Consider the following 13,602-nt stretch of genomic DNA (forward strand, 5'->3'; position numbering starts at 1 on the left):
TTTCTAAGCATATGATCGTTAATGTTCCTGCTTTTAAAAGCAGTTTCCCCCTAATTCATGCAACTGACAGGCTTCTGTGATATGTATTGATAATGCAGGATCTATAAATAACAAAAAAGAAGACTCAATTTCATAAACACAGGTACATTCAACTTCATTTTACTACAGATAGCAAAATAGTCATCTGTATTTCCTAAATGTTCCATTAAGGATTGTTTCTGTACTGAGGTAAGTTATAGCTAAATACATTCCCTGATCTACTCACTATTTTAATTTCAATTCTAATGCTCTTAACTTTAGGTTTCAATATTTTAAGAATACAGGAACTATAAAAATTACATACCTGCCAGCACACACTTAATAGCTTGCATTGGCAATTCCAACAACTTCGGAGTTATGGGGCAAAGTCTTGTCAAACTAAGGATTTCAAAGTTTCCATAGTCTACATATCCGACCAGTACAGATTCCGTAGAAGCATAAGCCAAAACAGAGGCACGGTACCACTGGTCATCCTCTAAAAATAGAAGAGACTCAATTTGAAATGATTTTCCAATGTAGATATAAACAAAAATTTTTCCTCCTCAATTTAGATGGTCATCTGTAGATTCTACTTTCATGTAACATCAAGCTTTACTGAACTATGCATGCTTATTCACCATTCCTACTTTTCCTTATCAGAAGCTTTCAACTCCTGAAATGTCACCTTTATTCATCCCTTTCTAGGTAACTCATGTTGTATGCTTGTCATTATTTGTTTACATGCTTAATCCCTCTAGTGGACAGTTAACTCATTAGGACAAGGGAACATGTCCTGGTCATGTGAGTGAATCCATTAGGTCTTGATCAATTTTAGAATACCTGGCAGTATGAGTCAACCAGACTCCACTAACCAAGCCATAGATTTACCGGAGGCCCACCTGTCTCTCCCCTCCTGTGAGCAGAGAGCTGAACCTGGTAATCACAGGGTCATCATCTGTGCAGCTACAGAGGCCGGGCCACAACAGCTATGTGCCTCCAGACACTCTCGCTGTTCCAAAGAGAACTAGCCAAGACATGACCCTGGGAGGTTCCACATTCCCACACTGATATAAACAAATGTCTGTATCAGTCTCCAGAACTAAAGGGCTGATAAAATAAAAACCTCCATCACCCCCCCTCAAGCATTTACAGGTCCTCCTCCTCCCTTACACACTTTGATTCAGTTTAATTGGGTATACTTAAAAACATAATTGGTGCACTACTCAAACTTCAAATGCAGCCATCCAATGCAAAACGAAGATTGTTTCATTTCTTGGTACTTAATTGTAAGTAAAAAATTCAGTAATACTCTCTTTTCCTTACCAGAGAACTGAGCACAGCAGATATCACCAATGGTTGGATAAAAATCAGAGCATGGAGACACCTGACTGCAGTACGCGCTAAGTGACGCCTGAAGTTCAGCGAGCTTATCTGTGGATACAGATCACATCTTAAACTAAAGAAATACAAGTTTACACATTATCTGCATATCTGCACGCTAAGTCTCTTGATGTATGTTATATTGATAGCACAAATCAAGATTTACTTACACTCACTTTGTAGTTCTTGACAAAAGAAGTCTTCTGGAGTCTGAATGTGGACGACCACACCGCAAAACTCATCACCTACATTCAAAGTCAACACTTTGGGGATTAGGTCACTGCTGTCTACAACAATTTTGTTTTCAGCTGTGATTTTCCCGACATCTTCAAGATCACCTTATCAAAAAAGCAGAAATATAAGCCTTTTTGGTTTCATTAATCCAATTTTCCAGTTTTCCAGGCCTAACTGTGCTCTTTCACACTTCTAGGCCTTAATACATGCTGGTCTTTTTTCCCAGAACATACTCCCAAATCTCCCAGCAACTTGAGTATTTCTTGCTCAGTATGATGTCACTGTGAAAGGCTTTCCTCCAAATCTGGGTCAGGTGCCCTTCGCAGGGCCCCCACTGCACTCCGCGATTCTGCCACCAACTGTTTTATAATCTCTTCTCTATGGGGGCGTATACTGCCCACAGAATATGCTCCCTGAAGGCACCTCCACAGTGCCTTAGTGAAGCAGATACTGCTGGGGGGATTTTGTTCCTTCCACTGGACCCCTTTGCAGCATTTATTATTGCTGATGACTCCTTCCCAGAACATTTACTCTTCTGTTATTCTGGCAACATTTTCCCTGTTCTCTTTCCACCTCTCCCATCACAGCTTCTCCCTTGGTACTGTAAGCTCAGGTTCACTTCTCTCACTTTACACTCTCCCTAGGACTCCACCTTCATTTACAATTTCAACCGTGATAACTTTTAGACCAGTAAGTATTGAGTTTTCTCCTCCAGATGGCAAAAAAAAACTCCTGAGAACTGTTCAGCAGAGCTGTCTCACCCAAGATTGATGTTTCAGGGATTTCATATAGGCAGTACTCTAGGAATACAGACAAGAGACAATACTTCTTCAATAACTAAAATCACTACACCATTCAATATTAATCTGTATACTCACTTGAACCTGCACTTTGCTTCCTAGAATTTTGTCCCTTGGGTTTCAAGCCATATCCCATTTCTATGAGCACATGGTCTAAGAGTTTTCCTAAAAGTGATTAAGAGAACATATTTCCATTGAGATATTATACTAAGTATTAGAGGAAAAGAAAAAATACAAAAGAAATGAATCAATCACATGATTTAAAGATTATAGCTATTGGCACACTGGCATATTTTTTACTAGTTCAGTTTCTATGTACAAAATATAGTTTATTAATCTTCGGCTTTAAAAATTGAGTCAAGGGGCTTCCCCGGTGGTGCAGTGGTTTAGAATCTGCCTGCCAATGCAGGGGACACGGGTTCGTGCCCTGGTCCAGGAAGATCCCACATGCCGCGGAGCAACTAAGCCCATGCACCACAACTACTGAGCCTGCACTCTAGAGCCCTCGAGCCACAACTACTGAGCCCGTGTGCCACAACTACTGAAGCCCGTGCACCACAACTACTGAAGCCCGTGCACCTAGAGCCTGCGCTCTGCAATGAGAAGCCACCGCAATGAGAAGCCCATGCACTGCAACGAAGAGTAGCCCCCACTCGCTGCAACTACAGGAAGCCCGCCTGCAGCAACAAAGACCCAATGCAGCCAAAAATAAATAAAAATAAATAAATTTACTAGAAAAAACTTGAGTCAAAATCCCCATCATCACTTAACAAAAAATTTAATAAAAATATTTCACTTAAAAATTATGAATAACATGGAAGATTAGTTACCACCTCACTGGCATGCTTAGAATGACCACCATTTGTAAGAAAAAATAAATTTAAGACATAAGACTACTTCATCTCAGATATAAAGTATGGCTGAAACAAGTGTCAACCAGCAGCCACATAAACTTCAAGTTCCCTCAAACAGTATCCAAAAGCTCAAGTCATAACATGGAACATACATAGCAAAGAAACAAAACACAGAGATTTTATACTTAATTTCACAACAGGATTAACTGAATTTTCTACTAAGTAATCAACCAATGATGGGTCTCAAGCAACAGAGGAGTAATAATACCTTGGAAACCAAGAGGCAATTATAAGCACACTGTCAGAAGTCACTTTTTAAATAAGTACAAAGCCATAAAGAAAGAACAGGATTCCAAACTGCTTCTATTTCCACAACTTAAATATTATGTGCTTATGGGCTTAATGCTAACCAAATGCAGTTCTGTGAAGGTTGTTCAAAGAAAAAGCACTGATGGTAAATCACAGAAAAATTCCTGAATTTTCCCAGTAAATGAGTAGAAATCAGGGATATTATAATGGCTGTATTAAAAAGATAACTAGAGTTTTCCCATACTAAGTCTAGATCTAGCCTTTTAATGTACCCAATTCTATAAACCTGTGCCTTGTCTTTGATAAACTGCCAGCTGCAAGAGCAGAGCCAAGGCCATAGTTCCCGTCACAATCTGAATGACTCCAGAGTGGGGCTTACTTGGTCTCACTTCATGTTTCTATTTCTTTTCTGAGTAACAGGTGGGCACTCAATAACATATTAAGTGCTCCATTTAAAAAGAAAGATTCAGATCTTACCTGAACTTGTCAGCGTAACATCCACAGCAAAGGAAACCACTTCTTCTTTTAAGATGTCCACAATCTTTACAGAGCAGTACTGCTCCATTAACAGTGATTTAATAGTTTTGATACAGTCATTGCTCCAATGCCCCTCTGCTGGGATAACATTGGCTACAAAGCATTTTATGGCCTGAAAGATTTTACACAAGTTACTAAAAATTAGTATTTGAAAGTGACTTTTTTCTAATTAATTATGCAAATATTTTTAAGACAATATATTTCATGCTGAATATTCATCAAAAATCTTCAAGTACTAATCCGATAAACAATTTTATGAATAATTACTTGTCTCTCTTGATATTCTATCAACAATGCTTTTCCTTTTGGGACTTGAAGCTTGAGAAATTAATCAAAGGATGGTCATTATCCCTCAATTACACATAAATTCAAGTCGCTTCCAAATAATGTAATAAATATAAAAATGATTGTTTTTAAAGAGCAGATTGATAAGATGTCCCTAAAAATGCTAAGTTTCTTACCTGAGGCAGTACTTCTAAGTAATGCCTAATGAAATGGAGCCAAGAAAGTCCATGATTGTTTCCCTACATAGTAAAAGATACACCAATAGGTCCTTTCTCATAATAACCATGGCAACAAACACGCAAATATTGTGTCCATCAAAACATTAAAAACAGCTCCTCTGGGATGCTATTAGGAATTCAGAAAGTAAAAGAGACTTACACAAGGAGGAAACAAGTCCATTTTTCTGTTTAGTTGGTGAATTTCATTTACTGGAATTATTTCTTCATTTCCATAATCAATATATAAGACTTGTGTCTTCTTCTGCAGCACATCAACGTCTTGTATTATTACTCTGTTCCAGGTCTGAAAGTGAAATATAACGGTATTCTGCTTCAAAACAGCATTTCACAATCTTAGGTTTAAAAACTCTCAATCTACAGAACATGCAAAGGAAAAGTTACTGTTCTGTTCTGAGATACTCTATTAACAAGTTACCTTAATTTCCTAAGAATCTGGCTCAGAAATCCCCAAATTTGTCCATTTTAGATGCTTTAATATACACAACAATTCCCAGGTTACTCTAGCCCAGTGGACTCTGTGACACACTAATGCCTCAGCTACACTAATAAACACAAGCTCTAGGACTAGCAATCACTCTGTACCCAGCAACTGAGGAGCCTACATGCAGAGCTGGAGAGGCCTCAGGCAGGGAGGAAGTAAGCAAATAGACATGGACTCCTGACTGAGGAAGAGAAACAGCAGCGTGACCAGAGTCTCACCTCAAGCCATCTAATGCATCATTAAAAGCTCTGGTGTCAAGCTGATAGGACCAAAGTAAATTAAAATGTCTTGTTAAATATTTCATTAGGGGTTACCTGATCGCCAGTGTACTTGGCAACACAAACTTCCCCCTTTACAGGAATATAATCTTCTTCATGTGCCTTATTTGCATATGTTTCCTTTAAGCTCGCAGAGAGTTGGTTCATGTATTCTAAAACTTCTGAAGAATGTAACTGCACGTAAAAGTCACCTGGGTGTTTGAATTCAGTAACTATACCCTTTCAAAGACAAAAAAGATGCAATAATTCACTGAGAACAGAGCAAATCTTAATTTTGCAAAGCTTTATAACAAGATACAAAAAGTACTGTAGACAAGTTTTTGTAATCTTTATCAATTTCAGTTGTATTTTGGAGCTATCTTATAAACTCAAACACAGGAAACAAGGCGATAAAAATCTATAGTTCTTTGGATCTCTGTCTATGGAAATTAAACAACAAATACCTTTACTTCCATGGTTTTCCTGAGTTGTAGGCTTCTCAAATCAGAAAACATTATTGTATCAGCACAAATGGCTATTTCTTTAGTAACTCCAAGAGGACAGTCACTCTGGTTTGAAAAAACACATTAAGTGAGTTACTTACAAGCACATGTTTAAATGATACCATGGCCGGACTTCCCTGGTCGTGCAGTGGTTAAGAATCCGCCTGCCAATGCAGGGGACACAGGTTTGATCCCTGATCCGGGAAGATCCCACCTGCTGCAGAGCAACTAAGCTCATGGGCCACAACTACTGAGACCACGCTCTAGAGCCTGTGAGCCACAACTACTGAGCCCGTGCATCTAGAGCCCATGCTCTGCAACAAGAGAAGCCACTGCAATGAGAAGCCCGTGCACCACAACTAAGAGTAGCCCACAATCGCCGCAACTAGAGAAAGCCCACGTGTAGCAACGAAAAGCCAATGCAGTCAAAAATAAATAAATAAATAATAAATAATTTAAAATAAAATAAAATAAAATAAATGATACCATGGCCACTATTTGCTAGAACCGAGGTCAAAACAGCCTGACTCCCAGGTTTGAATGAGGGTGTAGAGAAATAACATACGTCTTCGAGAGTCACTAAAATGTACCGTCCATAGGCAGTGTGCATAGCACTGGGATCACCTGAGAATGAGGCCATGATGGTGATGGCAATGTTGAGTTTATTTTTTAAAAAAGGGGGAGGGGAGGTAGTGTTTTAAGTTTTCACTTGTTAACATTTTTATAGGAATGGGTTTTTTGTTTTCAAAGTAGAAGCTAGGACCAGCTAGAGAAAGCTAAAATTTACCTATAAAATATGAGTTGGACATCACTGATATTTTCCAGATTGCAAATGATTTATCCCATACAGTTATCTAAACCGAAGAAAGGTATAACAGGAAAAAGTGCTCCTTAGATAACAGGACCCAGTAGAATCCAGTACACAAAGCTAGAGAGCATATGCACGCAGGGACTACAAAGAGAGGACTTTCTCAGTAGTCCACCTACAGCGAGACACGGCCATCTCAAGTCTTCTTTAGAAAAAAGCTGGGCATAAACAGTTCTCATAGACCCCCAACGCTCACCAAATCCATCACTAGGGTGTACAGATTTATTCAAAAGGAATAAACAAACACTGGTGAAATGGAGAAATAAGTCATAAATATTTTATTTAGCTTAAGTCCTCTTATTCCAAAATAAAGGGAGTCATTAAAAATTTGCTCTAAAGGCAAAGAGAAAGTAAGTGTATCATACCTCTTTTTTCACTTCCATGTTCTTTGTTTCAAAAGGTGATTTATTATCTTCAAGTTTGTGGAAACTGAAATAAAGCAACCAATTATAATACTTACAGCACAGAACCAATTAAGAGTAAGGGCCACAATAATGTTAAATTCTCAACGAAATCCAGAAAGAGCAAAACAGCTTCTTCCAGAAAGAATCACAGTAGTAAAACAACCCCATGCTGGCTATGCAAGGGTCTGCCCTGTGCACAGGTGTGCTTCTTCCAAAAGCCACCTAATGAAAGGGAGATAGCCACAATCTCCAAGCCTCAGTTTCCCTATCTGCAAAATGGAGATAATACCTACATTACTTAAAACAGAGTTTTGGGGATCAAAAACTGTAGAGCTGTTCACTTCAGATTTGTATACTTTATGTTATACTTAAATAAAAAAGTAAAAAGCAGGAACTTTTACATACTTATGGCCTGCTTACCTGATTTGATGCTTATACTACCAAAAAAAAAACACCGTATTTTAAAATATTCTCTAATGAATGTAAAAAAAAATCACACTTACTTCTGCTGAACAGGTTTGCACACGATGCTGTGGGCTGCCCAGTCCCTTCTCTGGCACGCGACAGAGCAGTAGTATATCTGCTTGCACCGTGAGCACCTCAGAGACGCTACAGAACACAGCCCATGACACCACCAGTGTTTTATTGCAAATATTTGTTGGCAGGAACAAGAACGTTTCAAAGATGTCATTCTATTAATCATATCAAGGAGAGTATGTGAAGAGGATTATGCTGCTTATGATTAGGTGTTAAAACTGAATTTATAAAGCTCCCTTGAACTGCAGAGAAAGGGGAGTGCCAAGATGAAAAAGAGAAGGAGGACATGAGACAGGCTGGGACCTGGGCCCATTTGCCGCAGTGCTTGCACCTGGACACACCTCTCCTCGAGCCACAAAATACAAAGAAATTGTATGGGACTCAAGATAACTGCATGCATGTGCAGTTGGGGCAAATTCTGGACAAAAGATACCAAGAGGCCAGAAAAATCCAACTGCCACTTTTGAAGAGCCAGGAACAAAACCAGGAGGTTGGGAGGAAAAGCAGGGTACTGCGCATGCCCCCTGCACACCATACCATCTTAGGTGGGCAAACAGCCTAAAGGCACCCCGCCGGCCTCACCCCTGGACACACTCCTACCCTCACCCCATATAAGCAACAAGCTCACCACCCCCTCAGGGAATGAGCAAGCAAGAGAACCTGCTGTTTGTTCTCACTCCCCCCTGCTGCCCCAGTAAAGCCTTGCCTGAATTTCTTGTCTGGTCTCTGATCAATTTCTATTGATTGGGGAAGGCCAAGAACCCTGGTTGTTATCAGACAGACTGGAAACACAACTGACTTTCCTAAAGCAGAACCCAGAACACATGATATAAAAGGAACAATCAAAGGGAACAGAAAATCTGCGGTGGTGAAAACAGACGTGTGCAAGCAGAGTCTGATGAGGTTCACCTCAGGCCATTTAAAAATAACAAGACAAAAACCAACAAGGAGAATCACACCTAGAAAAACCCAGGAAGTTTTTGAAATGAAGTTAAAAAAAAATCCTATCAGTTTCCAGGCAGAGGAAAACAAGCTATCTGAAAAACAAAACAAAAAACACATAAAGAAACAACGAAATCAGGCTGGCCTCAAATACCTCCACTCTAAAAGAAATTGGAAAAAAGAAGCGAAATATCCAAATAGCCAGTGAGCACAGGAAAACTGCTCAAGATCACTGATCATGAGGGACATGCAAATTAAAACCACAGGGAGGGCTTCCCTGGTGGCACAGTGGTTGAGAGTCTGCCTGCCGATGCATGGGACACGGGTTCGTGCCCCGGTCCGGGAGGGTCCCACATGCCGCGGAGTGGCTGGGCCCGTGAGCCATGGCCACTCAGCCTGCGCATCCGGAGCCTGTGCTCCGCAACGGGAGAGGCCACAGCACTGAGAGGCCTGCGTACCGCAAAAAAAAAAACCAAAAAAACAAAAAGAGAGAGTAGAAAACCATAGGGAGACACCACTACACAGCCATGAGAAGGGCTAAAATTAAAAGGACTGAAAACACCGAATGTTGACAAAGATGTGGAGCAACCAGAACTCACTCCCAGTGGGAATACAAAATGGGACAACTACTTTGGAAAACGGTTTGGCTTTTTCTTATAAAGTTAAGCACATACTTACCTTTTGACTCAGCAATCCTACCCCAAGGTTTGTACCCAAAAGAAACAAGAACATATGTCCACACAAAGACTTATGCAAAAATGTGCAGAGAGCTCTACTCATAATAGCCAAAAGGTGGACACAAGCGAAATGTTCAACAGAACAGATGTACACATTGTGATATCATGCAATGAAATGCTACTCAGCAACAAACAAAAAAATTAATGCATGCAAAAACATGGATTAAACTCAGAAATATTTTCTGAACAGGGAAAGCTTCACACAGAGTCTATATTGTATGATTCCATTTACAAGAAATTCTGTAACTGGTAAAATTAATTTATGGTGAAACAACAACAGTGGTTGCCTCTGGGGGGTATAGTGACTGGGAAGGGACATGAGGGAACTTTCTGAGAAGATGGAAGTATTCTTCATCTTTTTTTTTTTTTTTTTTGTGGCACGCGGGCCAGCCTCTCACTGCCGCGGCCTCTCCCGCTGCGCAGCACAGGCTCCGGACGCGCAGGTCCAGCGGCCATGGCTCACGGGCCCAGCCACTCTGTGGCATGTGGGATCTTCCCGGACCAGGGCACGAACCCGTGTCCCCTGCATCGGCAGGTGGGCCCCCAACCACTGTGCCACCAGGGAAGCCCAGTATTCTTCATCTTGACTGGGCTATGAGTTTGTGCCTTTCAGTGCAAGTACGTCTTATCTCAAACAAAGTATAAAAAATAATCAAGTAAAGAAGCATGGACGAACAAGAATGGTAGGATGTTGGCAGCTGTTGAAGCTGGGAAATGGGTATTGATTTATATATACTCTTCTGTTTATACTTAATGTTTTACATAATAAAAATATTTTTCAAATGTGTAAAGGAAGAATCCAACAGGCATCTGAGAGCAATATGCTTACCAAACAGACCGCAGCAATGGCAAGTTGTCGACCGAAGAGGAGGTCCTAATGAGCTGAAGAGTGCTGGATTACTTATGGACAAGGGGCTCTCAACCAACTTGTGTACTTTTTTTGATTTTGCAGGAGACGCATTATTGCAAGTCTTCTATTAAGAAAAGAGAATAGCAATGTTAAAACTTGGTACTAATGTTTTGTTTGTTAAATATTAGATTGGGGATTTCCTCTGCTGAGAAGACAAGATAGATGTGCTTTCCCTTACTCCTACCATTCAGTACCACTAAAAACCTTGGACTTATATATGAAATAAACATACAGTGACACTGAAGGAAGGCAGCAGACAGGCTAGGAACTTGGCACCTGGAGAAGGACATGGCAGGGAGTCCCCAGAGTTTTTATTCTGCCTCATATATCCCAGATGCGGTGCTGGAGAAGTCAGAAACGCCCGAAGGCACAGACAATAAAAGCCCCAACAAAAAGCCTGCTCGCTTGCTCTCTCCAGCCAGAAGACCAGGAGAGGGATGGCCCAGCAGGACAGAAAAACGTTACCAGTAACCACTCTACTCCAGACAGTTGCCGCAGAGAAAACTGTGGCCCCATCCCACCAGCCAAGGTAGATTGGGGAGCCTAGACCTCCACCTTCACCAGGCTACACTGAGGTGCCCCTCTCTCCCACTTGGGTGGTATCAGAGAAGGCCAACAGAGTAGGGAGCCAGCACTTCATCCTTGTGGGGTCTCCCTGTGGACACTGCATGGGGAGCATGGACTTCTGCCTGGCAGTAAAGAGTGCCCCCCATGCCCCCCAACTACCAGCACCATTGGGGTGGTGTTAAGAGGAAACCTAGTGGACAGTCAGGATTTTCCACCACCATTCAATAGTAATGAGTGGAGTGTCTCCAAACGCTTCCACCTCCAATCCTCCCTCCACCTCGTGTTAAGTAGAGAGGATATGGCGGGGGTGGGGGGGAGCAGTAATGATGCTGGGAAGATGAACTCCCACCCTTGTCCAGCCAAGAACATCCTGGGCCATAGAACAAACTTCAACCAATTTAAAAGAACTTAAATCATACAGATGGTGTTATTCAACCACAGTGGACTTACACTAGAAATCAGTAACAGAACGAGAACAGATAATCTCCAAACATTTGGAAACTAGACAATACACTTCTAAATAACGTATGAGTCAAAGAGGATGTCTCAGGGAAATGTTTTAAAAATACACTGAACTAAAAGAAAATAAAAATACAACATATCACATTTGTGGGACACAAAGTGTCGCCAAGACAGAAATTTATAGCTCTAAAGTCACATACTAGAAAAGAGGAAAAGTCTCAAATTAATAATGTAAGTTCTCATCTCAAAAACCTAAACAATAAGAACAAAACATGCCCAAGGCAAGCAGAGGAAGGAAACGATAGAGATAAAAGCAGAAATCAATGAAATTAAAAATAAAAACTTGGAGGAAAAAAATCAGTGAAACAAGACCTGGTCCTTTGAAAAGATGAGCAAAATTGATAAATCTCTAGCAAGACTAACAATGAAGTAATCAGAGGAGGCAGAAATGACCGATATCAGGAATGAAATAAGAGATATATTACTACAGACCATGAAGATATAAAAATGATAATGGAATACTTCGAACAACTCTATGTAGACTTCACAATGTAAGCAAAATGGACCAATTCCTGAAAAATCATGAATTATCACATTAGGAAATAATTTGAATAGCCTTATAAATATTAAGGAAACTGAATCATAATTTTAAAACTCCCAAAAAATAAATCCCCAAGCCCATATGCTTTTTACCACCAGAGAGTACTACCAAATGTTTAAAGAAGAATTATTTAACACCGACTCTATACAATCTCTATTCCAGAAAACTAATATTACCTTGATACCTAAACTATACAAAGACAATAAAAAAGAGAAAATCACAGACCAAGCTCTCTCATGAAAATGGATGTAAAAAATCCTCATCAAAACAATATCAGATATAATTCAGCAACTTATAAAAAATAATTATACACCATGACCAAGTGGGGCTTATTCCAGGGATGCAAGACTGGTTAAATTTAAAAAAATATATCAATGCAATCCACCAAACTAACAGGCTAAAGGAGGAAAAAAAATCACAACAATATCAATGGATGAAGAAAAAGCATCTCAAAGATTTCAATACCTACTCATGATATAAAGTCTCAGAAAAAAAGTAGGAATAGAGAAAACTTCATCGACTTGATAAAGATTGTCTGCAAAAATTCTATAGCTAACATTATACTCAACAGTGAAAAGACTCAGTGCTTTCCCCCTAGGTTTGGAAACAAATATATCCACTGTCACCACTCTTAACATAATGCTAGAAGTTCTAGTCAGTGCAATAAAGCAAGAAAGGGAAATTAAAACCATATATTTTTAAAAGGAAGAAATAAAACTGTCTTTTATTGGCAGATGATAAAATTGTCTATGTAGAAAACTGCAAGCAGTCTACAAAAAAATTCATAGAATAAATGACTCCTGGAAGGTCACAGGATACAAGATAAACATGTGAAATCAACCATATTTTTATATATTAGCAATGAACGTGAGGACACATGGAAATAAAATATATAACAGCATTTACAATCACTCAAAAAACAATACTTAGGTGTAAATCTAACAAAACGTGCACAGCTGGTAATCTGCAAACCACAAAGTGAAAGAAATAAAAGAATATCTAAATAAATTGGGAGACAGATTGTGTTAATTGGAAGAGTCACCACAGCAAAGATGTCAACAATTTTCAAATTGATATACAGGCTTAATGCAATTCCTATCAAAATTCCAGCAAGATTTTTTGTAGATACAAACAAGATTGTTCTAAAATGTATACTGGAAAGGAAGGAAACTAGATTAAATGATTTTGAAAAAAGAAACGGAAAGTGGGAGGAATCGCTGTACCCAACTTCAAGACTGACCATCATAGCTCCAGTACTGTGTGGTATTGGTGAAGGGAAAGACCCATAGATCAGTGGAAAAGAAAAGAGAATCCAGACTAGACCCACACGAATTAGCGCAGCTAACTTCTGACAAAAGTGCAAAAGCAATTCAGTGGAGGAAAGATAGCATTTTCAACAAATGGTCCTGGAGCAATTGGACATCCCTAGCCAAAAAAAAAATTAACCTCAACCTAAGTCTCACAACTTACAGTGGACCACAAATTTAAATATAAAACTACAAACTTTTGGGGGAAAAAACCCCAAAACTTTCTGCATCTATAGCAGCAAAAAGTGCTTGGACTTGACACCAAAAGTATAATATATGAAAGGAAAAATTGACCAGGACCTAGCTAAAAACTTTTGCCCTGCTAAACATCTTGTTAAGAGAATAAAAAGACAAGCCAGGTCTTCCCTGG

At 39.6% G+C, this 13,602-nt stretch overlaps 1 protein-coding gene across 6 annotated transcripts in view; it reads right to left on the reverse strand.

Moving 5' to 3' along the window:
- The window catches only part of TDRD1 (tudor domain containing 1), a gene marked incomplete at its 3' end in the record, with an annotated part of 34,785 nt that overhangs the window by 17,305 nt on the left and 3,878 nt on the right, over window positions 1–13,602 (reverse strand). For 3 of the 6 annotated variants that reach the window (XM_081235365.1, XM_081235366.1, XM_081235368.1), the window contains exons 3-13: window positions 10,215–10,359; window positions 7,673–7,778; window positions 7,131–7,194; window positions 5,859–5,963; window positions 5,452–5,634; window positions 4,796–4,939; window positions 4,073–4,244; window positions 2,511–2,597; window positions 1,569–1,736; window positions 1,342–1,449; window positions 344–514 (exon numbers count right to left, since the gene is read on the reverse strand). In XM_081235365.1, coding sequence (XP_081091491.1) covers window positions 344–514; window positions 1,342–1,449; window positions 1,569–1,736; window positions 2,511–2,597; window positions 4,073–4,244; window positions 4,796–4,939; window positions 5,452–5,634; window positions 5,859–5,963; window positions 7,131–7,194; window positions 7,673–7,778; window positions 10,215–10,359 — 1,453 coding nt within the window. The remainder of the gene's footprint in view (window positions 1–343; window positions 515–1,341; window positions 1,450–1,568; window positions 1,737–2,510; window positions 2,598–4,072; window positions 4,245–4,795; window positions 4,940–5,451; window positions 5,635–5,858; window positions 5,964–7,130; window positions 7,195–7,672; window positions 7,779–10,214; window positions 10,360–13,602) is intronic. The other 3 variants (XM_081235369.1, XM_081235367.1, XM_081235370.1) reach the window with 2 other exon arrangements.

The sequence above is a fragment of the Mesoplodon bidens genome (genome assembly GCF_964165515.1).
Source record: "Mesoplodon bidens genome assembly, chromosome: 1".
Taxonomy (NCBI): Eukaryota; Metazoa; Chordata; class Mammalia; order Artiodactyla; family Ziphiidae; genus Mesoplodon; species Mesoplodon bidens.